This window comes from Rissa tridactyla, chromosome 22, assembly GCF_028500815.1.
Source record: "Rissa tridactyla isolate bRisTri1 chromosome 22, bRisTri1.patW.cur.20221130, whole genome shotgun sequence".
Classification (NCBI taxonomy): domain Eukaryota; kingdom Metazoa; phylum Chordata; class Aves; order Charadriiformes; family Laridae; genus Rissa; species Rissa tridactyla.
Window position 1 is genome coordinate 5607980 of NC_071487.1, and position 22042 is coordinate 5630021.

At 46.0% G+C, this 22042-nt stretch overlaps 1 protein-coding gene across 7 annotated transcripts in view; it reads right to left on the reverse strand.

The window, feature by feature from the left end:
- The window catches only part of ELAVL1 (ELAV like RNA binding protein 1), a 46266-nt gene extending 25349 nt beyond the window's left edge, over window positions 1-20917 (reverse strand). For 2 of the 7 annotated variants that reach the window (XM_054182028.1, XM_054182034.1), the window contains exon 1: window positions 9421-9604. In XM_054182028.1, coding sequence (XP_054038003.1) covers window positions 9421-9592 — 172 coding nt within the window. In that variant the 5' untranslated portion in view covers window positions 9593-9604. Of the gene's footprint in view, window positions 1-9420; window positions 9605-13742; window positions 14033-14704; window positions 14729-15368; window positions 15390-15450; window positions 15669-20821 lie in introns of those variants that run through there. The other 5 variants (XM_054182030.1, XM_054182029.1, XM_054182033.1 and 2 more) reach the window with 5 other exon arrangements.
- Between the last annotated feature and the right edge of the window lie 1125 nt (window positions 20918-22042).

The window sequence follows — 22042 nt, forward strand, 5'->3', positions numbered from 1 at the left end:
GAACATTTTTCTATTGAGATTAAGTTGCTCCAGGGCTCTTTTTCCAGATGAATTGCCGGCATCCTAGATGCTGTGAAGTGAAAAGGATTTGTAAAGTGAACACAGAAAACACCAGGCCCCAAATTGCGCACGGATACCACAGGCTGATTTCTCGAGGAAGCCTTTGGAAGGAAAATGCCTTGCCCGCTCACGGTAAGATCTCATTTCTTTAAACTTTAGGATAGATTTTCGTTACTCTGTGGTTGGAACAGAAACCTGACTATGCAAGATGCTGAGGGCTGAAAAATCCACTCCCTGTCTCCTTAGAAAGACACTTCAGCTTTCAAATAACGACACACTTTTAGCTGCAAACATTACAATGCAAAGCCTCAGCAAGCGTTCAGAGCCAACACGACCGTAAGTCAAGCTGAACTAAATTGTTCCTCTGTAGACACATACTGCTTCTCCACTGGCAGAGAATGAAGTACTCTACGAAGATGCGGCACAGTAACTCCCGCTAAAAACATCTTGAGAAACAGTAAGAGTACAACTGAAGGTTTTGCTAGAGGGCTCATTTTTATGGCTTGATGAGGGAAAAGAAAGGCAAACGAAGTGAAGATGTCAGCTTTTGTAAAGCAGAGTACTTCAGGCAGCGGCTAGTACAACCACGTTGGCTTTTTTGACTTTATGTGCCTATTTATCGGAAGGAGGGATACTACGCATGACGGTATTTAACCCTCTCAATGTCTCCTGACAGAGTAAAAGGATACTCACAACCCTAAAACAGTAGGAAGTTATCCTCTGTTACCAGCCCAGCCCTAAAGCTTTCAGAGAACACTGCCGAGGTCCCTCTGACCGGCAGCACAACCACCACCAGTGGTGTACCAGCCACTCCTCCCAGTTTGGTACCAGCTGCCAACATGCTGAGGGCGCAATCTGCCCCATCGTCCAGTTATTAACAAAAATTTGCAACAGAATTGGCCCCGATACCAAATCCTTCGGGTAGTTCACTAGTAACTGGCGTCCAGCTGGACTTTGTGCTGCTGATCACCAACCTCAGAGATCAGTTTTCAATCCAACCACAGGTCCTTCACTTGGTGACACAGGTCCCCCAGCAGCGCCCACCTCCTGCAGCAACAGGAACATGTCTCTCTACCCAGCCCAGGTGAGAGGCCCCAGGCACTCCCTGCAGCCCGACACCTGCAGAGCTGCACCTTCTTTTTTGGTCAAGGGAGCTCTCTTTGGGTCAAGGCTGCTGATGTTACAGGGATGGCCACTATAATGACTGCTGGAGACTGTGCAGCATGTCACCACCATTCCTCAATGCACAAAGGCTGATCGCAACGCAGTCCATGGTCCCCATCCGCACTGCTACGCCTGTTGGCAGCACGCTGGGAGCTGTGCTCTAGGCTAGACTGTTATAGAATCAGGGAATGGTTTGGGTTGGAACAGTCCTTAAAGCCCACCCAGTGTCACCCTCTGCCCTGGGCAGGGACACCTCCCACCAGCCCAGGTTGCTCCAAGCCCCAGCCAACCTGGCCTTGAACCCCTCCAGGGATGGGGCATGTATAGGCCTGCTCTAAGCAATAGCTAAAAAGGTGCTTGACCTTCCCTAACCAGGGGCCAACTGGAACTAAAGCCCTAACCTCCCTCTGATCAAGTACACCTGGTAGAGCTCAGAGCTCTCCACTAGAAGTCAAGGTCTCCTACAGCTATCCTTTCCTGGCAGCAGCAAGCACTCCAGTCCCTCAAAGGGTTCCTAGAAGTCCGTTGACAACCCCAGAAGTTCCCAGAACATTTAGAAGCTGAGCCCAGGAACTGCTGCACCAGCTGCTGCCTCTGCTAGCCATGCTCCAAAACCACTTCAGGAATCCAAGCAACCTTTCTATTCAGTGCATTCCCATACCCTTGCTGGAGCTCAGTCAGTAGAATCATAGGGTTGGAAGGGACCTCTGGAAATTATCTCCTCCAACCCCCGGCCACAGCAGGGTCACCCACAGCAGGTGGCACAGGAACACGTCCAGGCGGGGTTGGAATGTCTCCAGAGACGGAGACTCCCCCACCTCTCTGGGCAGCCTGTGCCAGGGCTCTGCCACCCTCACAGCAAAGAAGTTCCTCCTCCTGTTTAGGTGGAACTTCCCATGGTCAAGTTTGTGCCTGTTACCCCTTGTCCTGTCCCTGGGCACCACTGAGAAGAGCTTGGCCCCACCCTCCTGACACCCCCCTTTCAGTATTTATAAGCGTTGATAAGATCCCCCCTCAGGCGTCTTTTTTCCAGACTGAAGAGACCCAAATCCCTCAGCCTTTCCTCAGCACAGAGGTGTTCCAGTCCCCTCAGCATCTTGGCAGCCCTTTGCTGTCCCCTCTCCAGCAGTTCCCTGTCCTTCTGGAACCGGGGAGCCCAGAACTTGACCCAGCGACCCAGGTGCGGCCTCCCCAGGGCAGAGCAGAGGGGGAGGATGACCTCCCTCCACCTGCTGGATATGCTCTTCTTGATGCCCCCCAGGATGCCATTGGCCTTCTTGGCCACAAGGGCCCATCGCTGCCTCATGGTCACCCTGTTGTCCCCCAGGACTCCCAGGTTTCTTTCCACAGAGCTGCTCTCCAGCAGTTCACCCCCAACCTGTCCTGGTGCAGGGGGTTATTCCTCCCCAGGTGCAGGGCCCTACACTTGCCCTTGTTGAGTTTCATAAGGTTTCTCTCCACCCAGCTCTCCAGCCTGCCCAGGTCTCTCTGGATGGCAGCACAGCCTTCCGGTGTGTCAGCCACCCCCCCCAGCTTTGTGTCATCAGCGAACTTGCTGAGGGTGCACTCTATCCCCTCATCCAGGTCATTGATGAACAGATTGAAGAGGACTGGACCCCTGGGGAACACCAATCGTCACTGACCTCCAACTAGACTCTGGGCCCCTAATCACAACCCTCTGAGCTCTGTCTTTCAACCCGTTATCTATCCACCTTACTGGCCATTTGTCAAGCCCACTCTTCCTAAGCTTCCCTATGAGGATGCTGTGGGAGACCGTGTTGAACACCTTGCTTAAGTCAAGTACCTCTGAGGTAGTTTATATGGCCAATTTTACAATAAAGGAAGTTATGTGAAGCTGGCAAATCTAGAGGGGTGTTAACTTTTTCCGTATTTGGCCAATTTGTCTACAAAGCATTCGCACTTTTCATTAAGTTAATCTTTGTTGCCAGGCATTCTTGAATGCGCATTTGAAGGAATTGCATACAACCAATTGTGATTAAAAAGCTAGGAAAAAAAAATATCCAGGGGTAATGATGCATTCCAATTACACAGTTTTTTGTTTTTAAACAGCAAAACTGCATAAGCAATTTCATGGTGGTTTTCCATGCAAAAGGAAACAATTTCAGCCAAAGAGAACACTCAAATACTTTTGACAAAACAAGAACACTTAAGAATTCTGTTTCTAGACTGGAGTCCACTGCACTAGTGAAATGAATAGTTACCCTGTCACATGAGCCACTACTTACCGCTTTTCAGCATCTGAAAGCACCGCAATAAAATCTTCCTTCCCTTTTTGCTTTAAGAGCTTACAAGGACACAGCCATTTCTTTCTTTTTCAGCTACATTAATTTCTGTGAAAGAGTCTTCCAGAGAAGACATCATGAAAAGGAAAAGACAGGGAAAAGGTGAAGCTGCATACCGATTCCCGAGGAATTCCATCTACCTAGTGGTGATTTCTTCTTGGCCCCGTAAGCTGAATGCCACGTGCACGCTTGCAGCGCGAGCGAGCCGTAATGACAGCGGGTTTTGAGATGGACCCCAGATTTCCACACACAACCTTAACAAATCACCCCAAAACGTCCATTCTGATCCACGTTTTTCAGCAACAGTGGAGCGATACCTTTACCCCTGCCGGCTGCTCATCAAGGAGTTCAACGTCAGCCAGCTCCATCAGAGCTCAAACTTACATCAGCAAACGCAGCCAGCTGAGAGGAAGCCACTGTCCCCTTTCAGTGTCTGCAGGGAGATGGCTGTATTTTGGTAGCTGACAGGTACAGACGGAGCCTTTGGCACAGTCTGAAGGATCGTACCCTGGATTTCCTAGAGTAGAAAGTCATGAGTATCACAGGGATACCTTATTCCCTGCTGTCCTGGGTTGAGCGACACAGGACTAATTTCTCTTCCAATGCTGGGGAAAACTCCACTTTTGGAAGACTCTAGTGTCTGAATTTGTGAAAATATTTACTTTATAGCCAGCTAGGCTATGTGGGATTCAAGGTCTCAGTGTTTTCAAGCCTTGCCAGGTGCAGGGATGAGGAGGAACGAGGCCTGGGCATTTGACCCAGGCTGGCCAACAGGATTATTTCATACCATTAACGTCACATTCGATATAAATTAGAAAGTTTGCTGCGTAGTTTCTGTCTCCCTTGATGGTGGCAGTCCAGAGAAACTCCTTGCCCTGGTGCCAAACCCCTGAGCCCTTCCCTTCCTCCCAAAGCCGTTGCACTCGCAGCGTCTGACATTTACTGTCCGCTGCTGGGCGTGCACGGCTGCCTACTGATTGAACGGGCTGAGTATCATTCTTGTATATCTTATATTAGTATCAGGATTAATACTGGTTCTTTAGTATTATTGTTAATTATTTAGTCTTATCCTATTAAGTCTATTTATACTTCAACCCTCTTTGCTTTCCCCAATTCCCCTTTCCAGGTGGGGAGGGGTCATCAGGTGACAGAATAATTGCCTAAACGACAATAGTTATGGGTTTTCTCAAACCATAACACCTGCTTAAGCAGTAGAGAAGGTGTGAGGGAGGGAACAAGAACCCTCAAGAAGTTGGAAGCCTCCCTAACAAAACCAAGTGCCATCAAACACTCTTACAGAGAGGTGCAGACAGCAAAGGTACTGAGAGCAGGGCGATGGGTGTCATGAGCAATAAGCGGATCCCACTGCAGTCTGAGACCCTAAACACGCGGCAAAAGTTTAACCCAACTTTTTCAGAGCTTTAGAACAGTTGGATCCAAAACGACCAACACTTCAGCAGCATAAGGGGAAGACAGAGAAACTAAATACAACTTACGCTCATGGCAGACTAACTTTCAGCTTTAGCATTTGGTCCAGACGGACTGAAAGCCTGCGTACACTTGCATGAAGAACATACTAAAGATGACCAGGTTTTCTCAAAAAATTTACTGCTATTGATTAGAAGCATCCGCTTTGTGTGCAATCAAACATCCTGACACAACAAGTCATCCGCATCTGTGCTGCAAGACGTTCAGCAAGACTAGAGCGGCACAAAGGCCTGGATTTCTGCATTAGCAGGTACTGAAGGAGAAGAAATGCTTGAAAAATGTTCACCATAAGATGAGTCCACCACAGCAGACTGGCTGGAAACCCAGACCCCGAAATGTGGATGTCCCAGCAAAGTCAAGCGTCCCCACTGAAAAGCATGGTACAGAACATATTTCTTCTGTTGGATCATCTATGATAGGAGGCAGCGGCTCCACGAAGGAGGACATCTAACAGTATGTACATTCCTGGGTAGGAAACCAGTACAGAGCACAAGCTTGGCACCATTGCGTCTGAAACGTCCAGAGACGGGCACCGGAGCTGGTGCGGGGTCTGGAGCACAAGTGCTGTGAGGAGAGGCTGAGGGAGCTGGGGGGGTTCAGCCTGGAGAAGAGGAGGCTGAGGGGAGACCTTCTCGCTCTCTGCAGCTCCCTGAAAGGAGGGGGCAGCTGCGGGGGGCTCGGGCTCTTCTCCCAAGGAACAGGCGATGGGACAAGAGGAAACAGCCTCCAGTTGCCCCAGGGGAGGTTTAGATGGATATGAGGAAAAATTTCTTCACTAAAAGTGTTATCAAGCATTGGACCAGTCTGCCCAGGGCAGTGGTGGAGTCGCCATCCCTGGAGGGATTGAAAAGCCGGGCAGACGTGGGGCTGAGGGACATGGGTCAGTGGTGGGTTTGGCGGTGTTGGGTTAATGGTTGATGATCTGAAGGATCTCTTCCAACCATAACGATTCTATGATTCTAAGTCAGTTCTAGAGGGCTACAGTCTGATCGGACAAACCCCAGTACTTTTCCCTGCTCTCAGCCTCATGAGCCAGCACCACAGGAAGAGAGGATTTTGTCAACGGAATTGGGTCAATGGCTACTCACAAGCCTCAGCAATTACCACAATATGCCTGCATATGCAAGGGTGAAAGGCACATCTCTGACTTGACACTGTGCCATACTATATCAGGGAGCAACCTTCTAATGTTTACCCAGGGCTCAAAGCTCCAAGGTATGGCCAGTGCTAGTCTCAATATCTGACAGAAAGAACAATATCCAATTCTATAGCTCTCTTAGGAAAATCCTGGATGTCCAAGACATACTCACCATAAATACAAGTCCAGTGAGCAACAGAGCAACAATCCAATATTTGCCCCCGGACCCTGAGTAACTGATTCACCCACCACAAGTTCAGCAAAGCCACGTCTGGAAGTGCTTAGGAATGTAATACACAAATCGGAGAACGGAGACACCAGCACCCTGCCTTTCCAGTATGATCTGGAAGAGATGAAGGAGCACTGCACCCTGCCTAATGCTCGTCTACTGTGCGCAAGCTTCTCTTTACAGTTACTGTAAAAAAAAAAAAACCAACACGAAACAGAAAAAGAAGTTATCATGTCTCAAACAACAAAACAAACGCATAGTCACACTTTCACCAGCGGCTATAATCCATGCAGACACAAAGCAGAAAATTCATAGCGAGGAATGTAAACTGCCACTGGGGTTTGCTGCTACTTTCAACTTCCTTCAGCATTCATCGATAACAGAATAAAGGATAAGGAGTCTAGTGGTTTCAAAGAGTTTCTCTAAATTTTATAAACACAATCTAATACATGGAACACAGGATCGTTCAGTACCATCCTGCATTTGAAACAAAGCCCAACAACGTACAGACTTTGACTTCATTATGAAATATTTTGCTTAAACAAAACAAAACTTTGATTAAAGAACCGATTTGAAAGCCAAAGTAATCAATTTCCAGAAAACTAAGGCAGGTTCAATAAGTCATTAAAAACTGCATTCCAGGCAGGAGACATTTTCTGCCCTACATGTTTCATTAACAGAGAATTAATCGAGAAAAAAATATACATATCAGTCATTGTTTTATGAAAACTAAGCATTATCAAACACTGATTTGAACTCTGCAAATACAGTTAATAAAGGCAACTCCAAAGACAAAATGCTTTGATTTAACAGAATGTTACAGGGCACAAAAGCTGTGATTTCATTGGAAAGAACTAAACTGATCTAAAGAGTACAATTTCAACAAAAGGGGAGGTTACCTCCCTCCTGTCCAGGCCACTCAAGCCCACTACATCTCACATGCTGATATTATGACTTATTTGACCTCACGGAAGCCAAGGTCCGGGAGCTAAACAGGTTTTTCTGCAGCTCTGGTTTCCTGCTAGTCTGCCATGGGGCCAGAAGAACGCAAGTGGTGGCACAAGGAAAGCAGAACACCGCCACAAGACTGTTCTTCTCAGGGGCAGCCAAACAGCAGATCTGCTCAGGGTGGAGTTTTACAATACAGAAGTCTTAACGTAAACGCGAAGGGATGAAAGAAAAGCAAAAGGAAGAAAAAAAATAAATAGTACTTTTAGAAGGTTCCTGAAGAAGTCAGTTCTTAGTTACCGATATTCCAGTGAGCGTGGAGAAGGCTGAGAATTGCTCCTAACAGTGTCACAAGTGAACGAAAAATTAGGCAGAACAAAATTAAGTGGTCTGACCAACGCAGCCAGGCAGAATGAAACACTTCGCTATCACTTTAAAGAAACACGAGCGTTTTATCCACAGGCACTCAAGGACTCTATGCAACGTCAACAGGAATTTTATTTTTGATTCTTCAGAGGGTTGATAAGAAAAACCTGAAGCACAAAAGCATATGGTTTGGACTTTAAACTACCCAGCACTGTCAAGTTCCAAGTTAAAGTTAACCAGACTTTACCGGAGTAGTCAATGCTACAGAGAACAGTGCAAAGTAGACTCTCAAACTTCAGGTAATGACATGTCTTGCTTCCAATTTAAAATACCCTCACCTCTCACAGAGACAATTTTGTACTTATTTGAAAGTCTTAAGTTGTGGATCAGCCATGACATTTGATGAACGGCTTGCTACCGTTAAACAAGTGATCTTATTTCCTTACAAAAGTAGCCTCCAGAGCAAGCCTCTACTTCTAAGCATCCCAAACTGTATGACATCCAGGCTGATTACTCAGCTATCAAATTATTCAAAGAAACCAGTATTTTACGTGACTATTTCATGATGATTTTACATATACATTCCGTAAATACAGATTTAGACAGACAGCTACCATGTGAAACTTCATTTGAAAAAAATTAGGAAAACTAGACAGAAATCAGAGAAGCCATTCTGAAAGTAAATTCTAAATTTTTTTAACTACTCAGTTCTCATGTCTATTCTCAAGCACATAAAATAAAGCACTAAAGTCATTTAAAATAACACACAAAGAATTCTCACAGGATTCATCAGCTTTCATGCAGTTTTTATAGGCAGTGACATAGTTTCAGACCTGTTTCGTTATGGATTAGATAACGATCTAAGTCAGTAGTGCTAGATCCTGAGCTACAAGATTGAGCATGTGCAGCAGCAAATTCCACAAGGCAATCGTCTGCAGGCTGAGAACAAGCACGCGTGCATCGCTACTGAACAGCGGGGTTACTTTTATTTACAGAACCAACCAGGCTCTCCCACTAAATCCAAGATTCTGTGAATTCTGAACAATAACAACCAGAATTTGTAAATGAAGATTTTTTTTTTTAACCGGGCAAGGATTAAATCATCTTCACAGAGCTGATAAAAAAGCTCCTGCAACTAAATAGACACAGCTTATGGAACCAGTTGCTCTACCAGCATCTGGCTGTTTTGTGAAACTTAAATGTTTCCTTGAAATCTGAACAATTCATTCCTCTCATTTTTTAAAGCTACTACTAACAATCCTATTTAAAAGACCTTGCAAGTAAAATTCCTGAAAAGTGATAAGGCCTACAACCATTTCAGACACAAGCCGCACCTTTATTTTATTGATCAAAATCAGATGAAAAGGTTTGTTTGCGTATTTAGAGCTCTGGTAGAGTGAAAAATGCCCAGACTATAGGAAGTATAAATAAGCCGGGGACCAAATTCAAACTAGTTTTAGACACGCCTATTGATGTGCAAATTTAGGAACTTGCAATTCTTAACCATATACAAAACAGAATACTTACGGCCCAATTAATGACTGTCTTCCTAATCCTCAGTAACTCGTCATAGCATTACTCTAGTTACATGCATACTTGTCAGTAGTTTGGTTGCACACAGACACACACAAATATTTAATATTTTTACATTAAATTGCATTCAAGTAAGTATTTGCTTGAGCAGTCTACCACAAAGTAAAAACTTCTTATATACTGGACTATACCTGCAACTTTGTCCCGAATAAGTTTTGCAGATTCAACTTCGCCAATACTGCTAAATAGACTCCGTAACTCATCTTGCGTCATGTTCTGAGGGAGGTAGTTCACAATTAAATTTGTTCTACCAATATCGTCCCTGCAATCTTCAGCCATGTGATCTTCATAACCATTAGACATTTTATAAAATATCTGTGAAGAGAAAAATCCCAAGTAAGTTCTAGGTCTTTGCATTTCAATAAGCCAAACTTTCTCCACCTGAACTAAGTTTGAATGTTTATTTTAGGAAAAAAAAAAAAGAGAACAAGCAACAGTTTTGACTACGCATTTTTTCCACTCACAAAACAAAACATTATTTGTTGAAAATTCCAGAACAATTCATTCCTTCAAACTAACAATCATGGCATTTTCCAAAACTATGAGCCATTAAAGAGCTCTTAAGGGTTGTTGGTTTTTGGTTTTGTTTTGGTTTTTTTTCATTAATAATAAAAAAAAATAAAAATCATCGAGACAGATTTTGTACACATTCCTGTAAACACCGAAGTATTCACAACAACAGAGTTAAAAAATCAGGTTCCCCATGTCCAAGCGCTTCACGAGCCAGAATCAAAACTTCAGTATTTCAACCGGGGACTATTTATTTTCTAAATATTTCCTCTTTCACACGTTGCTTATCCTGCATCTGAAGGCCCTGTTATTGCTAAACGGTTGCCTTTGGGTGACTGCTTAATTGCATATATGGAACAGAAGAACCTGGACTGGAGCACAAACTTTGGTGCATATTGAGTATTTGACTGAGTTTCTACTTTTTGCACCTTTTCAAAGAAAGCCTTGAGAAAACATCCAGAAATTCCATCACGTGAAGATATTCTCTGCCTTAGCCAGGCAGCAGCAGGGACTGAATCCCGACATCTTAGCTGCAGAGGACATCTACCACCCAAGCTCCCACCAGACCCGAGCTGCTCTTCCTTCACGGCCTCCCAGAAGAATAAATTTTAAAGCACTTTTACAACTACTTTGAAATTGTCACAGGATTTGACAATTTCTGAGAAAATCAGGATACCTAAACCCCATTCCTCCAACAGGAGAAAAAATGAGGTCTAGCAGATTCAGGAACCCGAGACTGGCACGTTCTTTCTGGAAACCACCACCACCAGGAAGCTAATTTCTTGTATGGTTCCAGACTCTGGTTCTCGAGTTTGCTGCTGCAGATTTGTTCGTCCTTTCAGTCCCAGAGCGCCAAACATTTCTAGCTCCAAAATACACAGTTCTGTTTAACAACTCTTAAAACCAGCTGCGGAGCACACAGAATTAACAGAAAAGCTGCTAAACCCCTGAAGTTAATTCATCAGCACTCCTCCTCTGAAGTCCTCACTACTTGTGTATTTTACCACCGAATCCCAACACTCTGGCCTATTAGCAGCACACAGACATGTCAATCCACACCATAAAGTCACAATAATGTTAGTATGAATGTGTTTCCAATTCAGACTCCACCAGTAAGGGCCATAAGACCAAGCGCTTTTATTTTTGGATGAAATGAAGGCAGACTTACAACCCTAACTCCCTTCTGAAAGTTCAGTGTAAACCTTCCAAGTTCAACATTAAATCCGCTTCTCATTGAGCCTCTCAGTGCCACCACAGAAGAATTAATTACCACAGGCTCAAAGAAGAGCTTTGTGTTTACTTTAATAGAACTTCTGGCCAATACAATCCTTTCGCCAAAAGAATAACATAAGATGCTGTATGTAAGTAACTACTATTAAAATTCCTCTAGCTGCAGTTTGCTTGAGAACTGAAGCAGGGATCACTAGCACAGTGCGAGTCTTGCCCGAGGAGATAATCAATCTCAGCTGAATTACAACAGTTTAAGGTATTATTGCTTCTCGGCCACCAGTAAAACACCAGGTCAGGTGTTCAGAGGATGCAAAAGCTTCTCGCTCATCCCAGTGCTGTGAGCCAGCAAGCACTGCCATTCCATGTAGTTAATACTGGCTACGTTTAGCAATTTATTTTTGCATTAAGATGGGTCAGAAGCATTCATATAGAATCACAGACTGGTTTGGGTGGGAAGGGACCTGAAAGCCCACCCAGTGGCACCCCCTGCCCTGGGCAGGGACACCTCCCACCAGCCCAGGTTGCTCCAAGCCCCGTCCAACCTGGCCTTGAACCCCTCCAGGGATGGGGCAGCCACAGCTTCTCTGGGCAACCTGGGCCAGGGGCTCACCCCCCTCACAGCAAACAATTTCTGCCTCACATCTCACCTAAGTCTCCCCTCCTTCAGTTTGAAACCGTTACCCTTCGTCCTATCATTACACTCCCTGATATAACCACAAATAATTCTCAAATAAGGTGATTTTGAGTTACAAAAATCAACACAAGACAACTATGTAGCATCAGCTTCCGGATTTTTGTGAAACCACAGACGTCGCTGCCCCCGATGCCAAGGGCCTGAGCAGCAATGGTAACACAGCTTTATTTTACCAATTAGATCTCTCAAAGGATGAGCCTTTCAGGGACCGCACTGCTACTGACAACCTGAAGTTGTCGGAATAATGGAAAAAGTCAGGAAGAGCAACTAGAAATCCTACATCTAGAAAGGGAATGCTGCCTGCAGGAAGGGACTTTCAGTCCCTTCACCAGTACTTAAGTCATGTTTGGCATTTACTTCATACTTTCTTCTTAGGAAGGTCAGATTTTTTAAAGCGGTGACAACAGAATACACAATTTTAGAATAAACCATGACTAGACTTATGTTAACCTGACATTTAGCACAGTATAGATTTAAACTGAATCCCCTCTTTTTTTTTTTTTTAGTATGTGCTGAAGCGCTAACAGCTGGCAGGTTAGAGAAGTCTTGCTCCCCCTCTCCCACCGATGAGCCTTCCACCCTCATTTCTGCATTTCCAGTGTCCCCAGGAGCAAGCCCCAGCACCCTTCTGCCCACAGGATAACCAATTCGTGCCACGAAAGCAATGGAAAACTACACCAGGAGGGAAGCGCTTTTTCTTGTGTCAGCAGTTTTAATCTGCTTTCCTTGCAGCACGATAAGCACCAGCGCTAATGCCGGAGGAGAGGAGAGAAAGAGGAGAAAACGCAGAGCTAGAAGCAGGGGAAGAGACTCCCCCATCGGATGATTTTATGCTGCCAGGTTGTCTCAGTTCTACTGGGGAATTATGGCATTAGATACATGTTCCCTTTCGGCTCTGTCAGAAGTGCCCAGGCACAACCTCCCTGTGCTGGTAACTGACACTCAAACAGCTGAACCTTCGTTGTTCAGCACGGCAGAGCTATAAAACCAGATGACTTAAGTTTTCAAAATTGTTTTAACGGAAGGCAACTTCGCTTGCCTTCATCCCGTATAAAATTCAAGCCCTACAACACACCAATGTGTTGATGAGCACAGACGTGGTACGGTACAATCAGAATATTTAGTAAGCAAAGGGTGAAGTGCTGCGATTTTTTCCAGCTTTACAAGACTAAAGTTCAAATTTCTGTCACTAACCAGATTTGCCCACGATGAGATACAAATCCTTCCCGCTGCCAATATTACCCTCCTGCCAAGTTTAAGAAGTTGCTATGTATTCTAACGCTTTCCAAAAACTTTTTTTAAAATAAATAAATAAAACTATTTTCCTTATCCTCCAAGGTCTATATGCTGCCTAGAAAGGAGACACCGCAGCTAGACACCAAGCGCAGAAAACTCCCCAGCACACCATGACGGCAAGTTCCCAGGCTTATATCTGGCATTAAGCAAAATTGACAGGAGTTTGGCAAGTGGCTATCAACTTTAAATCATTTTACCACAGCCTCTAATCTCACTGTCTGCAACGCTCACCATCTCTATCTCCCCGTGATAAACAAGCAGTGCCTAGGGCACTGTTGATTCAGGAGCAATTAGAACTGTGAAGGAAGCCTTCCATCTGCTTTTCTTCAGATATTAGAAAAGTTATAGGAAGCCCTTCCATAAAGGTCTGGCAAATGTTTTCATGGGATAAGAGGAAGAACGTATGCAGAAGCGACAAAGGCACAGTAGAGAAAAGGAGCAGAGTGCTGATAAAGAAGATGCTCCTTTCTTCCTAATCTCTCCCCAAGCACTTGCACAATCTACTGCAAGACTAACACTTTCTGGCCATCCTGGAAATGAGTGGGAAACCGCTTCCTCCGCTGGTGGTGAACAGTTCTCATACCGTTGAGAATAAAGGCAGCCCCTGGAGAATTGTTAATCTTTGCATGCTGAAAAGAATTCCAAAAAGGAAAGGCCATAAAATGGTCAGTATGGATGAACTAAGAAATGCTACATAAGAAAACAAGTTTATTCTGCTCTCACCGAAATATGTTGAGGGAATCTCCTGATCTTTCCTTATCAAAGAGGGATTCAAATTAGCATCAGTAAATATTCCAGACTGGAGAACGAGGCCTAGAAACTAACTTGGATCTCTAACTTCATTAACTCATGTTTGTCAATCCATGTTGACATAAATCAGAAATCTGAACGCGATCACATTCTCAGTAGACAGGTCAAGGATGGAAAAAGGCCTAACAGCTCCATTTGGGAAGGGGAGCTGCAATGAGACTGGTACTTTGCAGCCTTTCCAAAAAAAGCCTTCAATTCTATGTCCCAAAAAAAGGAAATCTTAAGTTCCATTGCATTGCAGTTCCTAAAATTAGGTGGGTTTTTTTTTTTTTTTTTAAATAAACCTGCAACAGGTTGTTTTAAAAGGCAGCCTTCTTTTTCTTCCTTGTGTAAGATGCCCTCAAACATACAGTGCCAAGGATGTAGAGCAACCAACGGGAACTGTGTGTTCGGTGCTCAAGTCTCCCATTGACTCTGGAGGTGCTCAAATTCACATAGCCCAGCTCTTTACTACCCGCTTCGAAGAGTGTCATTCATCAACAGCCAGGTCTGCATTCTCAGGACTGGAATGAGGAACTCAGGACCTGAGGAACTGGACTGAGGAAGCTCTCCAAGGTTTTTTGGGTTTGTTTGTTGTTTTTTTTTCCCCAGAAACGTTGCACTGACCACGACAACCACCTTACGAAGGTGCACAAGATCTCAGAACATTTAAAAGAAAAATGACACAGATGGTTTTGGCAACAGACCAATAAAAGATTTTTCCAACTGACAGTATCTCCACCTAGAATTCTAGGAGGCAGTGCTATTAAGTCTTTCACAGGGAGACATCTGGTAAGAAGGAAGACCTGTACACATCTGAGGAGATAATCTGAAACGGGAACACTGGCAAGAAAGAAACTGTCTGTCTTCAAGATCAGGCAAGAGGCTTAGCGTACCTTCACCTTGTCCACAGGCCTGTAGAGGCACCAGATCCCACTACTGGGATCACAGACTCGAATGTAGACACCTAAACAGATGATAACAACACGAGCATTTTAGCTACTGCAGAACTTAAGACAGGAAATTCTTCCAGGAGCAAGGAGCCCTGTGCTCCTTCATGCCAGCAATTAGCACCTTCATTAAAATCCAGGCAGCAGGTCTTATCACTCCAGCAACTGACCTCATTCATGCAATATAGTTCTCCAGACAGCGAAGGCCACGTAGTGCTGCAGATGCGCAGGGGAGCACTAGCTCTAGCTGTGCTGAACACAAGGAGGTCAGAGCTACCTCAGGCGTACTTCTTGTCTTTGCTATCAGAAGCACACAGACTACACCGATATCTGACACTTGGCCAAAGAGAGACAGATGAATGTATTAAAGTATTGTGGCACCGAGTTCGGGGGACCTTCACTGGAACGCTGGGAACGGGCCACAGCGAGCACAGCGTGGTTCTCAAACCACAGGAGAACTGAAGCTGCTGTCTTTGCAAAGTGCAAGTTAGCATCACCTAGGACATGCTATGCAGGAGACAGTGTTTCACTGAGTCCCTGCGTTGATGAGGTCCCCTTCTTGGGATTAATACTGGTGAATGAACAGGGATCCTGCACCAGAACAAGTGACCTTGGCAGAGTTCTGCTGGTGAGCTGTCTTGATCAACTTGGACTTCAGTCTCAAGGGTTTAGTCTTAAACACACTGGCTGACCTCAAGAATCTTGATGGGGTTCTTCAAGTAGAACTTCAGGGCTATACAAAGAAGAGACCGCCTCCTGTTTCTTCAGCACATGGATGATATTTGTTGACATGCCTCCCCTGCAAGTCATGGTTGACTCAAAGGCAAACAACAAGTTTGACTATCTGTCCTGGACACTGCTCTACCCCTCCATTTTGAAGCTGCTGAGCAGTCTTCCTTGGAGATCACACCTGAAATAGAACAAAAAGGACACTACTACATCAAGGGAAGTGCAAAACCAAGCCACACAGCTGCAAAAGGCCGATGCAGAGGTGCTGAGATGTCTAGGTTTGACCACATGCCAGAAGCAATGCGACACAGAGAAGGGCCTGCAGAGCCTCCGCTAGCTTTGGCTGTTTCCGGAAAACAGTTCTCAAGAATGATCCAACACAGTATTGACAGTATTGCCACGCAAAAACTTGGTTTGCAGCCAGCTGTCAAGACAGGACTGAGAAGCAAGAGTTTAATCAAGGCATAGAAAGGACAGAGACTGGGGAAAAAGATACCCATGTTTTCTTCTCAAATCAATGCAAGAAACAAAATGATTCACCTTAGAAGCCACGCCAGCAGAAAAACCTCCACTAGGCCTATATGCCTCCCAGAAAACAGAAACATCTCCCAATGCTCCACAACCAGAATACATCTATTTCTTAATCCAGACCCTTCTACGTTTATACAGCATACAAGGGAAAAAAATGTGAAGTTTAACATAACAGGTTATCCTAGCATGTACACGCACAACACAGGTCACGCACTTCAAAACCTCTACTCAGATCTGAGCTACATGCTTAAGTCTTTCAACAGATTATTTCAATGTATACCTGCAAAGACAGGTAGTAATGCTTAAGTCCTCTTTATGAATAAAAATAATGTAGATCCCAAGTAATGTGCCCATGTTTGAGATTCCTGACGCTGTTTCCAAAAAGCAAGTCCCTGACCACAAAGGAAGAATCTTGATCTCACCTCTTCTTGCTTGGTACGCTTGCTTAACCTGATGGGCAGCTACTGTATTTCACGAGCATGAATCTTTATGTTCCCTCGGAATAGCCATCTTCCTGAACTTTGAAGCATGATGTTTGGGTACACACGAAAACTTAAAGGCAGAAAGTGAGGCATCACAGATTCCTTCCCTCAAACTGTACTGGTACCCTATTTCTCTCTTTATTGTCCCACAGTGATCAATAACATCAGTATTCTCTCCCACATAGCTGTCTCCTCGGAATTCCTCTCCCCTCAGACACGATATTTTAAATCCACAAACAGGAGAAATTTAAATTCAATGCTCAATTTGATTTCTTTGGTATTTGTACTCTCCCTCCTCCCCAAGACTGAAACCAACTCGGTCTACTGAAACAGGCTAATGAAGGTCACTTAAAAAAAACCAACACGTTTGTCTTTAGACAGGAAGATTCTGTTACACTGAAACTCTAAGCATTAAGCCACATAACTTGCTTAAATTGTAATATATGTTCCTTCCACGCTAACGTGTAAGTTCTGCTTGTAAACCTGGCAACCAAATAAATCCTTTCTGCTTTGGATTTTTCAGAGTTAATAGATCTCATTTTTTTATTGAGTCCTCTCCCCCTTTGCGAACCTGGAATGAAGACACTGCCCTTTTTCTCCTTAGCTTGACTAAATTGGAGATTCCAACACTTTTGTTAGTTCTGAAAATAAAAATATCTCTGCACCAGAACCGGTTATTTCTAAAACCTACTACTGCATTTCAACAAACTTTATTTCCATACGCTAAATCAATGATTTCTAGTATAACATATTATTGAATGACATCATCAAGGTAAGTGTTTTTGTCAATGCTTCTATGGCCATTCAGAGACAGAAATATTTGAGGTCAAAAAATAAGCTGCATTCTTCAGAGGAACGACCTCGTTTTACCATCAGTCTGATGAACTATACTCAATTCCCAGGAACGAAATTCATTATAGTTAGGATGCTGTCAGAAATCAGATGCAGACTGGCCATAATTCCCATCCACTGCTGCTTTAACACAAAGGGGAGGATCATCTCTGCTGGACAGGTATGAACAAGGGCCAACTGGAAACTATGCAGTTCAGATACTAAACATCTGCAGCTAGATCTGAGGTTTCCCCGTCTTTCAAGGTTAACAGCCTTGACAGAGAGGGTAGCCTACAGAGCTCTGCTCAGAGCTTCACACGCACACCTTCCACAGTCGTCTTGTCCCAGGGTCAAAGATGCTGACAGTTAACATAACGGAGCTCTTAAACAGAGAAGGGACAGATGGACAACTTTTTGCAGCTAAGACTGTCTCACCTTCTGCACTGGTATGTTAAAAAGGATAGGTTTATGATAACCAGATGTTAAAAAAACCAAAACAAAACACAAAAAGTTATTATCTTCCTTGTTCTAGAGAGTGTCAGACTGTGCAACAGTCGCCTCTGGCAATTTTTTCACCTACAAAAAAACATCTGGAGACAAAGAATTGTGCTGTGAGGGAACAAATTGTTTCCTATGCACAGGACACTTGCGGTAGGTGAGAAGTGGACATAAGAACTATGGATTCCAGACACATTCTGAAAACAGCTGCCCCACACATTGATCCATCCTTGGATTAGCAGCTGGTACTTTCACTTTGATGGGACAGGAAGGCAAGGGAAGTAACAGGAGGAGGAGACAGCACCCAACTTGTTCACCAGCACAAAACAAGGAGCTGGAAAGCCATCTCTGAAGGCTTGATGAGACACCACAACTTGCTACTGCACTCCTACAAGGAGGCCATGAAAGCGGTGGGCAAGAGGAAAAAAAATCATACTTTATAGTTACTATGCCACTGCTACTAATATTTAAAAAATAAAATAAAAAGCAGCAAACCAACACACATGAAGAACATCTCTGCCCCCAAAAAAACCAAAACAAAAGCAGCTTAAAATCTATTTTTGCATACATCACCTACATATAACAAGGTTGTATAATCAAATGGATCATTTAGGCCAGCAGTTTGAAGACTGCAGGTGCCTAGATCACAGAAATGCACATCAGAAAGATGTGTCCTGATCAACCTCGAACAGAAGGCAAAATTTAACACCTCTTGTTTGTTGAACTATGTCACTCTTCCCAAATGCTTAAATTGGTCAGAATCTCCTACAGCTGCCTTCCATGCTTTTTCTAAAAGTACTTGGAGGTGCAAAAATAACAGCTTCTCTTAAGTATCTTTCTGAAGTCTGCAAATACAGCAAGCTCGAGTTTTCTGTAACTGAAAGTCTACCACCTTCAGAGGTAGGTTATCCACAAGACATGTAGTCACTGCAACATCTAGTAACATTTTTCTGTCATCAATTCACAGAGGGCATGTAACAAATAAGCAAGAAACAAGACAGAGACCAAAGTTTCAGGAAAGAAAGCAGGCTGGCGCAACAGCTTAAAGAAACAGATTCCAAAAGTAAAATGACATGCCTCTGACAGGTCGAGACAGGGAGGGTATTTTTTCAGGAAAAACAAAAAGTGACAAAACATGCAAGGACCAGAAAACAGAGTAAGCTAATGCTAGCACTAGACACTGGCCACATGCAACAGACGTGATTAAGTTAAGAAAGACGCTAGACACAATATTCACATTTCCATTTAGACTGTGCTTACTACAACTGCTCTTCCCACAAACCTGGCACGGCGTGAGACAACTCATATCAGAAAGCAGTAGGGCCACCTTTATCTGGTGCTGCAGAACGACCCACATCAGGGCTAAATAACTAAGGCTATAAACTCACTATACAATAAATTTAAGAACCATACTAGCTTAAGATGTTCCTGGTCATATTCCAATCAAGCCAAGGGAAGAGCCTACTGCAAGTGCAGGCCGTTGTTCTATAACTCAGGACTGTTGAACACTTTGAATCATGAAACCACAGGCTCATTAGCATCATTATACAAATACAGTTATACTGCTGCAGAACAAAAACTAGGACAGTCACAGAGTAATGTATCATGCTGCACAGACCTACAAGCTCAGGAACCTAGACTTTATTATCTATCATACAACACACACATAACCCAAGAGTCAACAGAGATCTAAGAAATCATATGAACCATACAGCCTTGATAAAGCCTATGGAACCTAAGCATCACTCCAGTTTTAGAGATGCACAAGTCAGAGAACTCTGTTCATACACATCTAGGAAGAAAAAGAGGTTAAAACATGAGTACCGGGAATGAAAGGCTGGTAAGAACTGAGTGATATGAGCAGAAAAACATCCACATTCAGGGTATAAAAGGAAAAAGGAACAGAAATACAGAGACCATAAAAAGTGATCAAATGTCAACAACGACAAACATTAACAAAGAGAATGAATCTCTACCCTTCCCATTTCTTTCCTCCTTTATTTTCCACAGATGCCTCATTAAGTGGTCCACAGGATCCCAGTGCAAATCCTTCATGCAAGGAAACATGCTTCCCTTCTCAGCAAGTCTCAGATATGAGCCACTGCCCAACAGATAACGCTACTCCGCTACCCAGCATTACAGAATATGGTAGCCAGCACACGCTTCCACACAACTATTCCAGCAGAGCTCAGTAGCCCTTTCTCCCGGCTACCTCCACACACGTTCCTTTCACCCACGCCCTCCCACTGAATGGCCTCCTAATACATTTTTGCCTCTTCCAATCACTAAAAAACGGTAAGCGCTCTACTTTGAAAAGCCTCCCACGAGTACTAACAACAGTGGACTGCTACTTTAGTCAGGATTTCTTCCGGCCAAACGCACTCAGCGCAGCACTGCTTTACCCTGTTCCTAGCCGGCCCAAATCTGCACTAATACTCACACGCATTGTCCTCATTAGGAAGCCCACCCTCAGATACTGCCAGTCAATAAAGATGCGCCAGTCTTAACGAAGGTGGGAGATTTAAAAGCCGCGTCCGTGCAGACACAGGCCAAATAAATACGAAAGGCAACGGCATTAACCAGAAGATAAAAAGCTCCAGGATAAGGTACGGACCCGGGCAGCGCCTCCGCCAGCCGGGGCCGGCCCCCTCCGCGCCAGCCCCGGCCGGCGCGACCCACGGCCTTCTCGGCCAGGAGCGCGGAGGCCTCGGGCCCTCCTCCGCCGCCCGTGCCCCATCCGCCTCCCGCAGGCCCTCGCCGCCGCGCAGGCCGCAGGCCCGCCTCCGGCCCGCAGGCCGCGGCCCCGCTCGCCGCCCGGCCGCCCCGGGCCCGCGCTCCCCCCGCGCCCGGCCCCTCCCCCCCGCAGGCCCAGGCCTCGGCCTCCGCCTCGCTGGCGCGGCCCTCGCCGCCCGCTCCCGCCCGCGCCAGCCTAGCGGGCGCCGCCGGGGGCTCGACGGGCGCCGCCCCGCAGCCGGCGGCGGCGCGGCCTCACCTGTGGCCGGCTCGGCAGGGCCTGTGCAGCGGGAGGCTAACGGCTCCGCAGCGCGCACAACAAGCCGCTCGCAGCGCCGCCGGCCACGCCCCCGCCCCGCCCACCGAGCCCCGTTGGCTGCCGCGCGCACGTGCCCCGCGTCCCATTGGCCCCGCGGCCCGTCCGTCAAAGGCCGGCGGGGAGGGGCGCTGCGCGTGCGGCGCTGGCGGCCTGGCGCGGGGAGCGGAGCCCGCGCGCCGCCCCCGGGCCCGCCGCCTCCTCCCGAGCCCACCGGGGACGGGGCTGGTGGGGGGCGCCGCCTCCGGGCCCTCGGCCGGTGGGGAAGGGGTGGTTCCGGCCCGTCTGCCGGGGCTGCAGGCAGCCGCTGCGGGAGAGGAGCGGGCCTGCGGGGCTCCCGCAGAGGCTGGCGGGAAGCGGCGGGCAGCCTGAGCAGAGCGATCCCAAGAGCGGAGCCGGCGCCCCCCAGCCTCGGCCTTCGCCCTGAGGCCGGCTGAAGCCGTGGGAGGGAGCTGGGAGGAGGAGGTGGACCTCCATGGCTGCCCCTGCGTGGGTCCTGCCCTGCTGCTCTCGCAGGAGGAGAAATAAGTGTCTTTCCCCGTGGCAGAAGCGAGGCCTGAGCAGCAGATGTGGCACGGCAGGCCCAGGCTCGGGGTGCCTGGCCGGTGCCTCCCCGTTACTTCTCTCCCCATGGCATCGCGCACCAGCCGTAGCTCAGGCACAGGAGCCTCCCTGGAGAGATGAAATTGTTCCCGTGTAAACGAGACAGAAGTGAGGATCTGCAGGAGAAGCTCTGGTGGCCGGCGCTTTTCCATGCTCCGAGTCCTTCTTCAGTGGCCTCAGGGGAATTGAGGTCAAGAGTTCTCCCTCTGTCCACTGCCAGCAAGTTTTCGGTAGCCAAGGGCATCCCTTTATACCTGAGCCTATTTCCACTGCACAGGAGGAGTCTGTGACTGTAAAATTCCACTATTCTGCAGGAAACAAATGTCTTTTTGTCATTCACACAGTATTCTGCAACAATACCCATGGCACAAAGCAGTACTGTTAGCGTGTAACATACATGTAAGCTTGCAAGTCCGTGAATCTTGTATACCTGTCAAGGTGCTCAACTTTGGCGAAAAATTCAGAATATTGCTGCGCTAAAATGTGTGAGTTATTTTTCATTCACAGACAGTTGATAATTTGAGTTTTACCTGATTGAATAACATAACAGAAAATCAAATT